Source organism: Heterodontus francisci, chromosome 36 (assembly GCF_036365525.1).
Source record: "Heterodontus francisci isolate sHetFra1 chromosome 36, sHetFra1.hap1, whole genome shotgun sequence".
NCBI classification, from domain to species: Eukaryota; Metazoa; Chordata; class Chondrichthyes; order Heterodontiformes; family Heterodontidae; genus Heterodontus; species Heterodontus francisci.
In genome coordinates this window covers 49,516,499-49,535,471 of record NC_090406.1, presented here as the reverse complement: position 1 = coordinate 49,535,471, position 18,973 = coordinate 49,516,499, and the positions used below count along the sequence as shown (strand labels likewise).

Here is an 18,973-nt window from a genome sequence, read left to right as displayed (position 1 = left end):
GAAGGCAATGGATTCGGTCTTCTCAATATTTAATTGGAGGAAATTTCTGCTCATCCAGTACTAAATCTGACAATTTAGAGACCGTGGAGGAGTCGAGAGAGGTGGTGATGAGGTAAAGCTGGCTATCATCAGCGTATGTGTGGAAACGTAGGTGTCATTGAGGGCAGCATGTCGATGAGAAATAAGAGGGGGATCAGGATAGATCCTTGAGGGACACCAGGAGTGGGAAGAGAAACTGTTGCAGGTGATTCTCTGGCTATGACTGGATAGATAAGAATGGAACTAGACAAGTGCAGTCCCACTCAGCTGGACGATGAAGATGCATTGGAGGAGGATGGTGCGGTCAACTGTGTCAAAGAATAAGGCGAGAGACACATCCAGGGCACTATTGGTTTGCACTGACTCTTCACACAGGGCAATCTGGCTTTAGACGTGGGCATTACAGCAAAGTTGAAAATTATTTCCCTTCCTAGTTGCCCTGAGAAGGGGTGATGGGCTTTCTCCTTGAACTGCTGCAGCTTTTTGGGGAAAGCTCAGTAACCATTAATTGTGGACTGGACCTCAGTTCCAATTATATTTGCACTGTGGAGCTATGCTCAGTGTGTCCTGTCAACAACTGAGAAAATTGCTTCATGAACCAAGTGATTATTTGAATAGAAGATACAAGTAACTTTTTCTTTCAGAGCGCGTGTACTTTCAGTAGTTTAGTCTTGTATCAAGGGGCATGGAGTTAAGCTGGGTAAATTGTGTTGAGGGAGAGATCAGCTGTGATCTAACTGAATGACAGAGCAGGTTTGAGGGGTTGAATGACCTCCTTTTCCAATCAACTCTTCCGTGCTGAATCAGACTGTTGTCCGGCTTTTGTGGAGCTCAGTTCCTGGAACACTGAAGGTTTCCAATTTATTATTCTCCCATTGCTTGGCTCCCCCTTCCTCTCTGAAGCTGCGGGCGGGGGATGGGGTTGCTCTGCTTGTGTTTATTGGGAGAGGCCTTCACTTTACCTCCACCCATATGTTACAGCTGAGCTTGGTAACTTGGCTGAGGAATAGTAAGCGCTGAGTGCTGCAGTGTGTTTCAGTACAGGCTTGCTTCCCAATGCTGGTAGGAGATCCTGTTTGGGGATTGTGTGTTTTTAAGCAAGCATTTCTTGTGATGCTAACCTTATTCACTCTGTGCAGGTTGCCCGTAAACTTGTCATCCTGGAGGGAGAGCTGGAGCGTGCTGAGGAACGTGCTGAGGTTTCAGAGATGTAAGTCCCTTGATGGATGGGTTGAAACATTGTGTATGGTTAAGGCCCATTCACTAACTTATTTCAGTTTTGTCTTTTTGTTCTCGGGCTGGGTTTATATATTTTTAAAAAATTAAATCCCTGCTGTGTGAAACTAGTGCCATCATTTGTGGATCTGTTGGCTTGTGACGCTCTGTGGTTTTAGCGAAATATGAAGTGCCAGGACAGGGCTTTCTGCTAATGGAACTACAATCTCTCCAGGAGCCTCGGAGTATGGCAGGATTATGCAGTCAAATCACTGAGATGGCCAGCTGATCTAATAGGAAGTGATTTTGGTGTGAGTTTTTTCTGTGGCGATTTTGGTACAGGGAGGGGTTTTATTATGTGGTAATTTTGGTGTGGGGAAGGGGTGTGTGGTCTGGATTCCTCCCTGGCACAGTGGGGCAAATGAATCCACAGGGGGCACAGCAAAGTGTAGAAATGCAGTGGTTATCGGGGATTCAGTATTCAGCTGGTTAGACAGGCGTTTCTGCAACCAGTGATGTGAGTCCTCCATGGTGTGTTGCCTTCCTGGTGCCAGGGTAAAAAAACATCATTGAGAGGGTGCAGAACTGTTTGGGAGTAAACAACCCGGGAACCATGTGGGAATCAATGGCATGAGAAGGAAAAGATTTGAGGTCCTGCAGACTGAGATTCTGGAGCTGGAGTGGAAGTTAAAAAGCAAGACCACAAAGATAGTAATCTCTGGGTTACTCCCAGTGCCACAGTGAGGTTAGGAGTCTAGGAAAAGTAGGATAAAACAGATTAACACATGGCTGGCAAAATGATGCAGGAACAATGGCTTTGGATTCATAGGGCATTGGGACCAATTCTGGCACAGGAGGGACCTGTTCAAGGTGGATATGTTGCACATCAACAGAGCTGGGACCAGTGTCCTCTTGGGAAGTTTAGGTAATACTGCAGGAGAGGGTTTAAACTCATTTGGCAATGGGGAGGAGTAACAGGATGAAACATTAGAGAGTAGAAACAAGGTTCATGACTGGGAGACACAAGTAGCACTAGAGTAAAGGATAGCTCAGAAATAGGAGGGATCAGGCAGCAGGCAAATGTAAGGCATTCTAAGATGGGTTTGAAATGTGTGTACGTAAATGCACAGAGCATGGTAAATAACTTTGGTGAGCTGAAGGCACGGGTTGCCGCATGGGATTACCATATAGTGGCAAGAACAGAGATCTGGCTGAAAGAAGGTAGGAATTGGGAACTTAATGTTCCTGACTACACTGTATTCAGGAAAGATAGGGAAGGAGATGAGGCGGCAGTATTGATCGAAGAAATTAGTACAGCACTGGAAAGGGATGATGTAATTGAGAGGTCAAAGACAGATCTATTTGGTTGAATTAAGGAACAATAAAGGAGCTATTCTGCTACTGGGTGTATACTATAGGCCACCTCATAGTGGGAAGGAAACAAAGGTGCAAATTTGCAGGCAAATTACAGAAAGATGCAAGAACTACACGGTATTGATAGTGGGAGATTTAAATTAACTTAATAGAGACAGGAATAGTAACAGTGCAATGGCAAAGAGGGGGAGGAATTCCTGAAATGTGTGGAAGAAAACTTCCTTGATCAGTGTGTTTCCAATTCAACAAGGAAGGAAGCAGGATTGGATTTAGTTCTGGGGCAAGTGGAGCAAGTTTCAGTGGGGGAGCATTCAAGTTTAGAATAATTATGGAAAAGGACAAGGTACTTAGCTAGAGGAGGATTAACTTTGGTGAGTTGAAGGGAGATCTGGCACAGGTGGATTGGTTCAAGAATTGTTGGGCAAAATAAGAACTGAACAATGGGAAGCTTTCGCAGAGGAGATGTTGCAGGTATAGAATAGACACATTCCCATGGGGGGAAAAGGAAGGGTGTCCAAAGCTAGAGCTCTCTGGCAAAAGAAAGAGGTTAAAAAAAGACAGGAAAAGGAGACTTATGATAATTGTAAGATTCATAATACAGTAGAGATGCAAGCTGAATATAGCAAGTACGGAAGATCTAAAGTAGGTAATAAAAAGGGCAAAGAGACAGTATGAGAATATTACAAACTTTCCAAAGAATTTATAGCACAGAAACAGGCCATTTTGCCTATCTATTCCACGTTGGTGTTTATGCTCCACACGAGTCTCCTCCCACCTCTCTCTTCATCTAGCCTCATTAACATATGCTTCAATCCTCATGTGTTTATCTAGCTTCCGCTTAAATGCATCTATACTGTTCACCTCCACTCTCTGTGGTAACAAGTTCCACATTCTAAACCACTTTCTTGGTAAAGAACTTCCTCCTAAATTCCTTGTGACTATCTCATATTTATGGCCCCTAGTTCTGGTCTCGTCTGCATGTGGAAACGTCTCCTCTACATCTGCCCTACTGAACCCTTTTATAATTTTAAAAACCTCGATCAGGTCCCCACCCCACCCCATCCCATCCCCAGTCCTTTTTCTAAAGAGCTCAGCCTGTTAAATCTTTCCTGATGGGTTCTGGTATTCTAGTAAATCTTTTTTGCACCTTCTCTAGTGCCTCTATATACTTTTTATATTCTGGAGACCAAGTGCGGTCCAACCAAGGTTATTTACAAGTTTAATGTAATTTCTCTGCTTTTCAATTCTATCGCTCTAGAAATAAACCTCAGTGCTTTGTTTGCTTTTTTGATGGCCTTATTAATCTCTATTGCTATTTTTAGTGATTTGTGTATCCCAGTACCCACAGATCCCTCTGCTCCACTACCCCATTTAGACATTTACTTTCCAAGCAGTGTGTGGCCTCCTTGTTCTTCCTACCAAAATGCAACACCTTACACTTAGCTATATTGAAAAGAATTTGCCAATTACATGCCCATTTTGTAAGTTCATTAATGTCTCCCAATATTTTGTCGCAGTCCTCCTTGGTATATTAACTATACCTCCAGTTTGGTGTCATTCCCAAATATTGAAATTATATTTCCAATTTCAGAAGCCAAACTATTTATGTAAATGGTGAACGATAATGGTCCCAGCACCAATCTTCATGACACACCATTCTCATTATTTGCCAATCTGATTAAGCACTTTTAACTCTACTCTCTCTCTTTCCGGTTTTGTAGCCAGCTTACTATCCATTCTGCAACTTTCCCCCTGACTCCACATGTTCTGACCTTAACCGAATGCTTTTTGGAAATCCAGATATATTATGCATTACCCTTATCTACTCTTTCTGTTACATTTCATCTGATAGATTAGCAGCTAACGTAAAAGGGAAACCAAAAGTCTTTTTGAAACAGACTGGAATTTTACATTGGGCTGGAGGCCCTGCCCACCAGCCCAAAAGTTGGGGACGAGCCCCCATCCACCAGGCCTGGGAGCCACGCTCCAATTTTACCTGGCCCAGGCCCTTAATTGGCCTCAGGTGGAACTTCGGACCCTCTGACGCAGGAAGTCCCTCCTCTAAGAGCTGCAAACCAATCATTGGGCTGGCAGCTCTCCGTCCCAGCAGAGCCACCAGGAGCAGTGGCCACTGTTGGGACTGCAGCCAGGGAGAGGAGCAAGAGGGACGCTGGCCCTGGAAAACAAGTACGTTTGTGGGGCCTGGCTGGAGGAAATTGGCTGGGCCTCAGCGAAGCAAGTGGGTTCTGTTGCGGGGGTGGGGTGGGGGGAGGTTAAGAGGGGAATATACTTCGGTAGGGGCGGTTGGGCCGTGGAGGGCCCTCCGTGGGGCACAGGGTGCCCGATCAGGAGGGCAACACCACCCCCCCCCCCCCCCACCCCCTGGCTCCCCCAGCCCACAAGAAGGCCGCCAGGTTTTACTGGGTAGCCTCCAGGGGGGACCTGAGCTGGCCGCTGGTAAAATACCAGCGGTGGTGGGAGGAGGCCCTTAAGCGGAAGTTAATTGGTCACTTATGAGCCTTAATTGGCCTGGGGCGGGCAGGCCATTTCTCACCGCCACCCCTTGTAAAATTGCAGCGGGGTGGGAAGACGACGGGAATGGCTATCCCTGCCTCCCTCTCAATTTTATGACCCCCACCCCTCCCCCAACTTCCAGCCTACTCCTGCGGCTGGGGTGTAAAACTCTGGCCATATAAATAAATGGTAAAAGAGTCGTCAAAGTAAGGGTCGGGCTGATTAGAGACCAAACCTGTGATCTTGTGGAGGCAGAGGGCATGGCTGATTTACAAAATGAGTGCTTTGCATTTGTCTTCATTGGAGAAGATGCTGCCAATGAAGTTTAAAGGGAGAAGGCTGCAGCAGGATCAAAAATAAAGAGGAGATTGGCAGTGCTCAAAGTAGAAGTTACCTGGTTCGAATTGGATGCATCCTAGGGTACTGAGGGAAGTAAGGGTGGAAATTGTGGAGGCTGTGGCTACAATCTTCCAATTCTCCTCGGAATTGCAGTTGGTGACTGAGTTCTGGGGATTACAAATGTTACACCTGTTACTGAAAATAACAGGGCAAAGGGATAAACCCGGTGCTACAGGCAGTCAGGCTAATGTCGGTGGTGGGAAAACTTTTTTAGAGACAATAATTTGGGACAAAATGAATTGGCATGTAGAAATTATGGGCTAATAAATGAAAGTCAGCACTAATTTGTTAAAGCTAAATCATGCTTGACTAACTTGACCGAGTTCTTTGTAATGGAGAAGATTCATGAGGATAGTGTGGTTGATGTCTGCATATGGACTTTCAAAGGCGTTTGCTAAAGTTCCATGTGATAGACCTGTTAGCAAAATTACTGATACACTGACAGCACGGATACAAAATTGGCGAAAGGACAGAAGCAGAGAGTAGAGGTGATTGGTTGTTTTTCAAACTGGAGGGAGCTATACAATGGTATTCAAACCATTGCTCTTGTTAATATATTAATGACCTGGACTTGGGTAAGTGCTGCGGATGTTAAATCGCTGGGGGCTTTCTTGTAGTTCAACAGTGCAATGCGCTTAGCGGCTATGACAGGTTCCAGCTCTTCATTATGAGATTGAAACCAGTCTGCATTTCTCTTCGCACTTTTGCCGTAGGTGGTCAAAGCTGACTCATAGATGGCGTCTCTGATGTGGGCCCACTTGGTCTCAGCATCCCCTGTGGGAGTGTTTTGAAGGGCTGTTACAAGTGAATTTAGAAATTTTTGTAACAGCTGTGGGTGAGAAATTCTGCTCGTGTTGATGCGCGGGTGGCCCATCTGCTTGGAATGATGCAACTTCTTTGGTCTGAGTCTAACCTTGCTGCACACCAGGGAGTGGTCGGTGTCGCAGTCCGCAGTGTGGAAGCTGCGTGTGATTTGAACACTGTTTAAGGCGGCTCACCTTGTGACGATGAGGCCTAGCTGGTGCCAATGATGTGATCTTGGGTGCCTCCGTAAAACCTAATGACAGGGTTTAGTGTGAAAGAACGAGTTGGTGATGCAGAGGTTATGATAGGTACACAACTCGAGCAATCTCTGACCATTCTCATTCATCCTTCCAACGCCATAGCGCCCAAGGCAGGAGGGCCATGAGTCATGGTCGGCCCCAACCCTGGCATTAAAGTCCCCCAGCAGGAATAGGTGTTCGGTGTTGGGGATGCTGCTAATGATATGGAGTTGCTCGCAGAACTGGTCTTTAGCTTCAGGTGGGGAGCAGAGTGTTGGAGCATAGATGCTGAGTAGGTGTACTGGACCAGAGGTGGTGAGCAGTCGGATGGACAGTATGCGTTCCGAGCCATTTGAGGGAGGCTCTATCATGCTGAGCAAGGAGTTTCTGATGGCGAAGCCCACTCCATGCTGTCTTGAAAGCCCCCAGCGATTTAACATCCGCAGCACTTAAAGCAGCCAGAAGCACTGCACAAAGAACAGCTAGGCGCTGTGCAAATGACTACTGGCAACACCTATGCAGTCATATTCAGCTGGCCTCAGACACCGGAAACATCAGAGGAATGTATGATGGCATGAAGAGAGCTCTTGGGCCAACCATCAAGAAGATCGCCCCCCTCAAATCTAAATCAGGGGACATAATCACTGACCAACACAAACAAATGGGTTGAGCACTACCTGGAACTGTACTCCAGGGAGAATGCTGTCACTGAGACTGCCCTCAATGCAGCCCAGCCTCTACCAGTCAAGGATGAGCTGGACATACAGCCAACCAAATCGGAACTCAGTGATGCCATTGATTCCCTAGCCAGCGGAAAAGCCCCTGGGAAGGACAGCATTACCCCTGAAATAATCAAGAGTGCCAAGCCTGCTATACTCTCAGCACTACATGAACCGCTATGCCTGTGCTGGGACGAGGGAGCAGTACCCCAGGACATGCGCGATGCCAATATCATCACCCTCTATAAAAAATAAAGGTGACCGCGGTGACTGCAACAACTACCGTGGAATCTCCCTGCTCAGCATAGTGGGGAAAGTCTTTGCTCGAGTCACTCTAAACAGGCTCCAGAAGCTGGCCGAGCGCGTCTACCCTGAGGCACAGTGTGGCTTTCGTGCAGAGAGATCGACCGTTGACATGCTGTTCTCCCTTCGTCAGATACAGGAGAAATGCCGTGAACAACAGATGCCCCTCTACATTGCTTTCATTGATCTCACCAAAGCCTTTGACCTCGTCAGCAGACGTGGTCTCTTCAGACTACTAGAAAAGATTGAATGCCCACCAAAGCTACGAAGTATCATCACCTCATTCCATGACAATATGAAAGGCACAATTCAACATGGTGGCTCCTCATCAGAGCCCTTTCCTATCCTGAGTGGTGTGAAACTGGGCTATGTTCTCGCACCCACACTTTTTGGGATTTTTTTCTCCTTGCTGCTTTCACATGCGTTCAAGTCCTCTGAAGAAGGAATTTACCTCCACACAAGATCAGGGGGCAGGTTGTTCAACCTTGCCCGTCTAAGAGCGAAGTCCAAAGTACGGAAAGTCCTCATCAGGGAACTCCTCTTTGCTGACGATGCTGCTTTAACATCTCACACTGAAGAATGCCTGCAGAGTCTCATCGACAGGTTTGCGCTGCCTGCAATGAATTTGGCCAAACCATCAGCCTCAAGAAAACGAACATCATGGGACAGGATGTCAGAAATGCTCCATCCATCAATATTGGCGACCACTCTCTGGAAGTGGTTCAAGAGTTCACCTACCTAGGCTCAACTATCACCAGTAACCTGTCTCTAGATGCAGAAATCAACAAGCGCATGGGTAAGGCTTCCACTGCTATGTCCAGACTGGCCAAGAGAGTGTGGGAAAATGGCGCACTGACACGAAACACAAAAGTCCGAGTGTATCAGGCCTGTGTCCTCAGTACCTTGCTCTATGGCAGCGAGGCCTGGACAACGTATGCCAGCCAAGAGCGACGTCTCAATTCATTCCTTCTTCGCTGCCTCCGGAGAATACTTGGCATCAGGTGGCAGGACCGTATCTCCAACACAGAAGTCCTCGAAGCGGCCAGCATTCCCAGCTTGTACACAATACTGAGTCAGCGGCGCTTGAGATGGCTTGGCCATGTGAGCCGCATGGAAGATGGCAGGATCCCCAAAGACACATTGTACAGCGAGCTCGCCACTGGTATCAGACCCACCGGCCGTCCATGTCTCCGCTATAAAGACGTCTGCAAACGCGACGTGAAATCCTGTGACATTGATCACAAGTCGTGGGAGTCAGTTGCCAGCGTTCGCCAGAGCTGGCGGGCAGCCATAAAGTCAGGGCTAAAATGTGGCGAGTCGAAGAGACTTAGTAGTTGGCAGGAAAAAAGACAGAAGCGCAAGGGGAGAGCCAACTGTGCAACAGCCCCAACAAACAAATTTCTCTGCAGCACCTGTGGAAGAGCCTGTCACTCTAGAATTGGCCTTTATAGCCACTCCAGGCGCTGCTTCACAAACCACTGACCACCTCCAGGCGCGTATCCATTGTCTCTCGAGATAAGGAGGCCCAAAAGAAAGAAGAAGAAGGACTTGGGTATACAGGGCATAATTTCAAAGTTTGCAGATGACATAAAACTAGGAAATGTAGTAAACAATTAGGAGGATGGTAACAGACTTGAGGAGGATATAGACTGGTAAAATGGGCAAAGACAAGTCAGGTGAAATTTAATGCAGAGAACTGTGAAATATTACATTTTGGTACTGTTACGACCAACTGCTCAAGACAAAGCCCCCGATCAAAATATGTAATTCTGATTGCGGTGGGAGAAACGTACTGTCAATTCAGTCCCGTCCCTCCACAGATCGCCTGACATATCACTTTAAACTTTCCAAATTAAAGAAAGCCACAGCCAATTTGACCATCTATTAACCCCCGAATGAGGCTAACCAAATCATGTGTCTTTAGATCAACAAATTAACTGTCTAATTAGAAAAACTAAACTCTTAAAACACGGCTAAGATATAAACGACATTTAAAATAGAAAAAAATTAGTGTCCTTACAGATTTACGTTCCTGCCGAAGTGGCATCTTCCATTGTGGAACAGCCCTAGGTTGCTTGAAGTCCTCACAGCCGTCCAATGGGGGGGGAAAAAGGTTCTTCAACAGTAGGACAGTCAGTAGTTTATTTTCAGAAGTCGAAGTGATGCTCCTCTTCCAGCGATGAATTCAGCAATCAACAACTTGCAGACACTTTCCACTGAATCAATTTGGCTTTAGAATTGTTTTGAGGGGTGAAAAAGTGATCATTCTAAAATTCACCTTCCTTCAGTTTAAATTATCAGTGATCTCTGTTCTGTTCATGCTGCTCCAGCTGTCTGTCTCTGTCTGTCAACTGTATCTCAAATGCCAGTTTTTCCAGCTAGTTTCAAATGTCAATCGGCAGCATTGTATCTCGTGTCCTTGATCCTGAGTGGCTGTTGCCGGGTAACCAGGATGCATTCTTTGGCTCAGTCCCTGGAGCTTGTTGTCTTAAAGCAGTACTGATCCTTTTCCAGCCTTAAAGGCACACTGCGTACGTCTCAGAAAAGAAAAAATAAACTACAGGATCGTAACAGTCAGAAGAATGAGCTGAAAGTTTTAAAGGGGTTACAGGAACAGAAAGACCTAGCAATGTACATTGAAAAATCTTTTGAAGGTGGCAGGACAAGTTGAGAAGTCGTTTTGTTAAAAAAGAAATCACACCGCATCCTTGGCTTTATTAATAGAGGAAAAGCAAGGAAGTTACCTTAAGCTTTAAAAACACTGGTTAGGCCTCAGCTGAAGTATTGTGTTCAATTCTGGGCCTGCACTTTTGGAAGGATGTCATGGTTTTGGAAAAAATACCAAAGAGATTTACTAACATGGTACTGGGGGTTGAGGGACCTCTGTCATGTGGAGAGACTGGAGAAACTGGTGTAGAGCACAGAAATGTTAGAGGAGATTTGATAGCGGTGTTCAAAAACAGGAATGGTTTTCAGGGGCTCTGAGGAAATGTTTTAATGCAGCAAGTTGATGTAATCTGGAATGCAGTGCCTAAAAGGGCATGGCAGCAGATTCAGTAATCCCTTTCAAAAGAGAATTTGATAAATACTTGAAGGGACAGTCTTTACAGAACTATGAAGGAAGAGCAGGGGAGTGGGATTCATTGGATAGCTTTACCAAAGAGGATGATGGGCTGAAAGGCCTCATTCTGTTGTGCATCATTCTGTGACTGTATGGTGTAATTGGTGTGGGGAGTTGGTTTATTTGCTGTGAGGGATGTACGTGTTGATTTTGGTGGGTGAGGGGCAGCATTTATGTGCAGTGGTTTTGTGTGGGAAGTGGGTTTAGTATATCTAATAAATGCCCCCACCTCTTCCCTTAACAAAGATTCTGGGGCTAACCAAGTAAACCGGTGAGTGGAATGGCTCTGCAGCATTTCTTGCCACCTCCTGTCTCTCACCAATTGCTGTGTGCAACTTCGTGTTGACTTCTGTTCTCTGCAGTGTTGTTGAATTCACACTCGAGCCTTGTCTCCTTCACACAGGAAGTGCAGTGACCTGGAAGAAGAACTGAAAAATGTCACCAACAATCTCAAGTCGCTGGAGGCTCAATCCGACAAGGTGAGACTCGGCTTTCCTTGCTCGCGTTCACTCAGGAAAATTAGGTTTGAATAGAACTTCTAACAATAGTCGCGGCTTTTCCTCTTTTTTCTTCCCCCTTGCTTTACTAAACCGTGCCCCAGCTTCCCCAGTACCTCCCTTAGGTTCGGAATTTCCTCTACTTGGAGACTCTGCAGGGTTTTGGAGCAGCGAACTAAACCACAAAACATGACTTGTGCTTATATAGCGCCTTTGACTGTCTCAGTGTCCTGAAGTATGTTTGAAGCATAGTCACTGTTGTAATGTAGGAAACACAGCAGCCAGTTTGTGCACAGCAAGCTCCTAAAAACAGCAACACGATAATAACCAGATAATCTGCTTTTCTTTTTTTGGTGACGTTGGTTGAGAGATAAATACTGGCCAGACTTTGGGGTGAACTCCCCTGCTCTTCAAAATAGTACCATGGGATTTTTTATGTCCATCTCCGAGTGCAGGTGGGTCCTCCATTTAATGTCTCATCTGCAAGATAATGCAGCTGCTGCACATACATGCCGCCCCTCCACCCCCCCCCCCCCCCCCAACAACCAAAACCAACATACATACAATCCCTCACAGCAAAATCATTGCAAATAAACCAACTCCCCACACAAATTACACCACACAGTCATAGGTCTCATTCTGTTGTGCATCATTCTTTCAGCCCATCGTCGTCTTTGGTACAGCTATCCAATGAATCCCACTCCCTTGCTCTTTCTTCATAGTTCTGTAAAGACTTTCCCTTCAAGTATTTATCAAATTCTGTTTGGAAAGGGATTACTGAATCTCCTTCCACGCCCTTTCAGGCACTGCATTCCAGATTACACTGCACTGGTGTGTTAGCCTGGAATTTTGCTCGAATAAGATCTGAACCCACAACCTTCTGACTCGGGGGAGAGGGAGTACCAACTGAGGCACGGCTGTTGCTCAGACCTGCCCAAGCCTTGAGCTGGCCCATTGGCTGAAAACCCAGTGTGTGTTATCAAGTTACAAGTGGCTGCTCCTCCTTGTCTTCCTGCCAATACTGATCAACGGCATCTCGGATACTATTCCTGGTTGCTGACTCTCAGATCCCCAGGCAGGTTCCATTCCACAGCTCATGAGTAAATAAATTTGGGGTCTCTCTCAGGGTCTACTGAAGATGATATTCATCAGGGGATTGGCTGCTTCACAGAACTGTTTCATTGGTTTGCTGTCGGTGAGATTCCGCTCAGTAAAATTGATGATTTGTGACTTTCTACTGTTTAATTTTTCACTCCTGTAAAATAGAAATCGTTCCTGTTTCATTGACCAGTCTGATCTTAAAGGATTTCCTCGAAGATTTGTCCTAACCCAGCCCCTCTACTGCGTGTTGGGAACTTAGCAAATGTCTGTAAACAAAATCCTGCCATAGGGGTCCCGTGCTCTGCTAACAGCCCGTGTGTGAATCGGTTGTGCCAGAGTGAGTTGTCAGCTGTGGTGTGATGGGTTAGGAAAACATAATCCACCTATTCACCAATATCCACCAATCCCTTAATCTGTTCTTGTATCCTGTAACCCACAACTGCCTTACACTTTTCCTGAATCAAGGAATGAGGGAGTGACGAATGGGGCAGGTTTAGTCCCCAGTAAATTGGCATCATGACTTGATGGGGTGATAAATCCTTTAATAGGCCATTTAGGAGTGAAATTAGGAAGCGCTTCTTCACACAGGGTATTTTATTTATTTAGAGCTCCAGCACTGAAACAGGCCCTTCGGCCCACCGAGTCTGTGCCGACCAACAACCACCCATTTATACTAATCCTACATTAACCCCATATTCCCTACCACATCCCCACCATTCTCCTACCACCTACCTACACAAGGGGCAATTTACATTGGCCAATTTACCTATCATTGGCTGTGGGAGGAAACTGGAGCACCCGGCGGAAACCCACGCAGACACAGGGAGAACTTGCAAACTCCGCACAGGCAGTACCCAGAACCAAACCCAGGTCGCTGGAGCTGTGAGGCTGCGGTGCTAACCACTGCGCCACTGTGCCATATGTAGTGAAAATCTAGAACACAGCCAAAAGGCTGTGGAATTTGGGGGCTCGTCGGCACTTTCAAGACAGAGATGGTTAGATTTTTGTTAGGTACCAGTATTGACAGGCATGGATTGCAGGTGGGTAAATGGAGTCAGGTAGAGATTGGCCATGATCTAATTGAATGGCAGAACAGACTTGAGGAGCTGAATGGCCTATTCCTATTCCTATTTTCCTAATGGGAAGAGCATGCTTCTAATTGTAAGAAAGTGATGAAAATTCCTCTGATTTCTGGGAATTGGGTTTAACGGGATTGTAATTGGAATTGCTGATGTCCAGGTCCTAACTCGGTTACTAACTGAACTCTCTATTGACAGTACTCTGAGAAGGAGGACAAGTATGAGGATGAGATCAAGATTCTGACTGACAAACTCAAGGAGGTGGGTCATTAATCAAACTCTGCTAATGCTGTGGTGGTTGAATTTAATGGCACATGCTTTTTGTATGAATAATATGGTCCTGCTGTGAGTGGGTGTGATGAAATATTTTCCTCAGCACATGCTCCGTGCAGGAGCACTCCATTTAAACGAACATTTTCTTCATTCCTTTCAACCAGTCTGAGTTAATCAGGAAAACCTCAACTGGTGCTGCAATCTGTCAGAAAGACGGAGGTCCCATTTTGCAGATAAGAACTGTAAACATTCTGAAAATGTTTATCCTAATTTTTCTCTTCCCATCCCCTGCCCAGCTGGAGGAGGATATAGTCAGCACACTAGTGTCACTTGGCTGGGTTTAGATGGGAATATGGGGCAAGAGCCTTCAGTGTTCTGTACAATTGTTTAAAACATTTTACACACTGGTATATCACTTTTTTTGTTGTTGTGCCATTAGAATTAGTATCCTTAGTGATGATGTCATTACTTTGACCACATTGGACTTTTGCCTGTGGGATGTGTTTCAAAATGTAACCTCCAGTTGTGAAGTTAAGAATAAAGGGTAAATTATAAACCAACAAAGAAATGCAGCCTATTAATTGACAGATTAACCCTGGCAGTGTACAGTTCAGGCTCTTGGATACTGGGTCTCCAAACTATTAGTCTGATTGCCTTGTTATGTAGCAGAATGTCTAGTGGTTGTTTTTGAATCCAGCCTGGCTTCAATTGCACATTCTCTTCCCTGCCCACCTACAAAGTATGTTCCTGTTTTTAACCAAGCCCATTTGAGTGTATCGATAGTTACAGTTCCTTAAGGGTGATCTCTTTACTTTCCCTCTTGGCCTTTTGATCCATTTTTTAATTTGATATGGGGTTCTGGTTCACAGGCAGAAACTCGTGCAGAGTTTGCTGAAAGGACTGTCGCCAAACTGGAAAAGTCCATCGATGACCTGGAAGGTACGAGATTTTTCATTGATTTAATAACTGCACGAGCCAATTTTGCTTGTGTGTCTGTCTGTCTGTCTCTGTCGCTGTCACTCTGTAATGACTCGCTAGGTCTCATTCTCTATCTCTTTTGTCTCTGTCTCTCTATTCTGTCTCTCTCTGTTTCTCTCTTTCTTTTCTGTCTCTCTTTCACTTCTCTCTCAGGCACTGGTTGATATGAAAGCTGTAATAGGGTAGTGAGTACTTTAACTGAACCAGTAGGCCAGACTATTCTCTGTTGCTATGTACAGAGATTAAGCCAAGCTGTGTGGTCAGTCTATGTAGGAAGCAGAGGCTGTTTTCCTGACAACATTTCCACTTCTCTTGAAAGGTGCTGAAAGTAGTTTTGTATCTTTAGTACTGTGATTACTGCTTGCATCAGACCTTTCAAAAACCCCATAGTGTTTATTTTTGTCCTCGTTTAAACCATCATGACTCTCCCTCCTGCATAGATCCACATCCTGGGAGCTGATGGAATTGGCTTTGAGAAGTTACTGAGCTTGATGCAACAGTCGGCCAGTTCATTTATCACTCTAACCGTACCCCCGCCAAGCTTTCCCCACACATGTGGCTCAGTAACTCTTATAAGCCAGATTTCTAGGGTAACCCTCCCAATCCCTGTTCAAACAGAAATCCAGCTACTCTTTCCCTCCCCTGCTCACCAGAAAAATGTTCAACTGTTGCAAAGATTATAAAAATATCTTGCAGGGAGCATTGTACAGTTGTGACAGTCTGACTCCCTCCTTCCCATATTCTCAGCCACTTGTTTTATTGAGCGACTCTGTGTTTGTAAAGACATCTGGTGTTGCACTGACTCTAGATAGCAACAGTGTGGGTGTTCCCACATGCTAATCAGTGTGGTTTATCCTGCTCACTACAGTGGTGGTGGTCATCAGAAACTGAGTGAATGAGGCAGAAATATCTGTCTCCCCAACTCTAGGTCCCTTCACCTCCCCCCTCCTCCAGCTGCTGTGTTTGTATGACCCAATTCATAGATATTGTAGAGCACCGGAAGGAGGCCATTCGGTCCATCCTGCCTGTACCAGCTCTCTGAAAGAGCTATCCAATTAGTCCCACTCGCTCCCTCCTTTTCTTTCTAGACCTGCAAATGTTTCCGTTTCAAAATGTTGAAACTTACCATTGAATCTGCTTCCACCACCCTTTCAGGCAGCGCATTTCGAATTGCATGCGCAGGGAAAGATGAATATTGACAAATCAGTTCCAGCTGAGGCACCTCCACCCCTTCAGCTCCTGACTTTATCCATAAGCTGCCTGCCCAACCTCGCACAAAGTGTTGTATAGGGTAGCAATACATGCATCCTTGCCTTTACAATGCACCCATTTTATTCCCCCCAAGATTTGAAGGGGAAGCTGAAAAGCATCATTTATGTAACATTCTCTGCAGACTCTCTCTGGCTGCTATTGTCTAACATTCGCAGTATAAATGGGCAGTAGCATTGCCCCACCGCACATTACTGCTGCTGCTTCTAGTCAGTCAGTGGGGGGGGGGGGGGGGGGGCAGTGAAACCAGTGTTTCCCCCTCTGCTGTTGTGTTTGAATTTAATGGACCAATAAAGTGAGGAATGTTGGGTCTCCGTGCAATAGAATCACACACTGACCAGGAATTGCATAGTGGAGAGCAGCAGCCGGTGTTGGGCAGGGGGCTCGCACAAGAAATAGGAGCAGGAGGGGACCATTTGGCCCATCGAGCCTGCTCCGCCATTCCAAACGATCCTGGCTAATCTTGGGATTCAACTCCACTTTCCGCCCACTCGCCATATCTCTTGATTCTTTGAAACACCAAATATCTCTCTACCCCAGCCTTAATTCAACAATGGAGCATCCACAACCTTCTGGGGTAGAGAATTCCAAAGATTCAGAACACTTTGAGTGAAGTAATTTCTCATCTCAGTCCTGAATGATTGACCCCTTATCCTGAGACTGTGTCCCCGTGTTCTAGATTCCCTGACCAGTGGAAATAATCTGTGTGTCTACCCTATCCAGCCCCTTTAGAATCTTGTATGTTTCAATGAGATCACCTCTCATTCTTAACTCCAGAGAATACATGCCCAATTTGCTTAGTCTTTCATCATCGGACAACCCCTCATTCCAGGGACCAATCTAGGGAATCTTCACACATTAGTTATACTGGTGAAGTGAGGCCAATGCAGTGGTAGCAGCTTGAGAGTGAGGGCAAGTTGTGAGTAACTGACCCCAAACTAGCAGCAACTTCTCTGGAGCCCTGAACAAATAAGTGAGAAGGAGTTTACCAAGTGGGGGGTTGAAACTGACCACTGGACTCCTGATCTGAGCTGTATGGAGTGTTAATAAACCAAATTGGGCGCGGGTTCCAAATCCCACAGATGGTGCTGAAGCTGCAGGGTGCTCTGTCGAGACCATGAGTGCTATGTACAAGTCTGGTCACTGATGTGCAGACTACCCAGGCCCTAGAGAGAGAGTACAGAGATTAGTACTGAGATTGATCTCCAGTGTCAATGAGAGATGACTTGATGACCCTCAGTGACATTTCGGAGGGGTATTTAACAGAATGGAGAAATCAAGTGTAAGAACGATAATTCTGATAAATCAGGGCAGCTAGATGAGGGTACAGGTTGAGTGTCGAAGGCGTGGTTAACTTGGAGGTTTTTCAGCTGAAGCAAGGTGGGTGGCTGAGACCATGATACTGACCCTGTTTAGGAAAGGGCTGGATGCTGAGATGGGAATACATTTGGGATTGTGTAAGGATGAGATCATATGGGCTGAATGACTTCATCTGAACTACTGATGCACTTGTGAACATTTGAACCAGTTGAGACACTTGGTATAATAAGACATGTTGCACATAAAAACTACTTTATAGAAACGGGAAGATCTTTTGCCAGTAGATCTCACATAGGTTTGAGTTTTCCTTAGGCCTAAGGTAACCCCGACAGCATTGTCCAAGCACCAAATCTCCATGATTATCACAGCATTGCATTTGAGTTTAATTTCTTCTAACCTTTTTTTCCTAAAACCAATGTCAAAAACTATTCCGATGTCATTTTGAGATATCTTGTCTTGTTTTTGCTTTGATTTTACTCCAGTAATTTCTTTCTCCTTTTTTTCCCCCCCTTCATTGTTCACCTCACGTTTTTCATTGATTTTCCACCACATCATGTTCATTCCATCATCACATGATCTTTTTACATCATCATAATCACTCGGTCACTTCCTTTGAAACCTGGCTGCTCGGCTGCACTCTGTCCTTCAACCTCCAGATGAACTCTATGCCCAGAAGCTGAAGTACAAAGCCATCAGCGAGGAGTTAGACCATGCCCTTAATGACATGACTTCTTTGTAAATGACCTTTTTTTTTTCTTCCACACCACCTTCCTCCTGTCAGTTTTGCCTTAGTGCTCTTTTTACATCTTAATTTTCTTCGAGTTCCTGTTAATTTGTAATTATTGGCTAATTGCATCAGAGCTTCTCTTGTTACCCTTTACTGTTCAACTTCCTTGTGTGAAAATAAAGCTGGGACTCTCGCTGTCTGTTTTTTCTGTCGTCCGTTTTTATTTCTCTTGCTGATATGTTTTGTTTTCTTTAATCAAAAACATTAAACACGTTGCACTAATGCCTGATGGGATAGCGGAGTCAGTGATAGAGTCTGACAGTGATATCAGTGGATTCACCAGTTGATCACTTGCAAGAGGTTGTGTCTAGGTTTTAACCGATCTCTTATCCTCTGAATTTAAAAATAGCAACAGGATGCTTCCATTTATATAAACCTCAGCGTATATCTCAAATGTCAATATAATTTTTAAAGTGATTAGAGAAAAAACTTACATTTATATAGTGCTTTTCACATCCCCAGGATATCCCAAGGTTCCTTACAGCAAATGAAGTTGTTTTCAAATGTAGCCACTGCTGTAATTTCCTCACAACAAGCTCCCACAAACAACAGTGTGATAATGACCTGATAATCAGTTTTAGTTGATATTGGTTGAGGGATAAATATTGACCAGGACAGCATGGAGAGCTCCCTTGGTCATCTTCGAAATAATGTCGTGGGATCTTTTCCGTCCAGATAAGAGGACATGAAGGGGCCTTGGTTTAACATTTCATCTGAACGATGGCACCTCTTGACAGTGCAGCACTCCCTCACTACTGCACTGGAGCCTGGCTTATGTGCTCAAATCTCTTGAATCCACAATCTTCTGACTTGGAGGTGAGAGCATATCACTGAACCGCCGAGAGAACATTCCATTTTTATAAAAACGCAATATTGCGGCTGCTGGAAATCTGAAATAGGTAGAAGAAAGGACATCAACATGAAAAGTTAACACTCTTTCTC

At 45.3% G+C, this 18,973-nt stretch overlaps 1 protein-coding gene across 3 annotated transcripts in view; it reads left to right on the top strand.

Annotated features, from left to right (window-relative positions):
- Positions 1-18,973, top strand: part of LOC137351806 (tropomyosin alpha-4 chain) — a 252,254-nt gene that overhangs the window by 208,396 nt on the left and 24,885 nt on the right. For all 3 annotated transcript variants that reach the window (XM_068016661.1, XM_068016659.1, XM_068016660.1), the window contains 4 exons: positions 1,179-1,249; positions 11,131-11,206; positions 13,603-13,665; positions 14,547-14,616. In XM_068016661.1, coding sequence (XP_067872762.1) covers positions 1,179-1,249; positions 11,131-11,206; positions 13,603-13,665; positions 14,547-14,616 — 280 coding nt within the window. The remainder of the gene's footprint in view (positions 1-1,178; positions 1,250-11,130; positions 11,207-13,602; positions 13,666-14,546; positions 14,617-18,973) is intronic.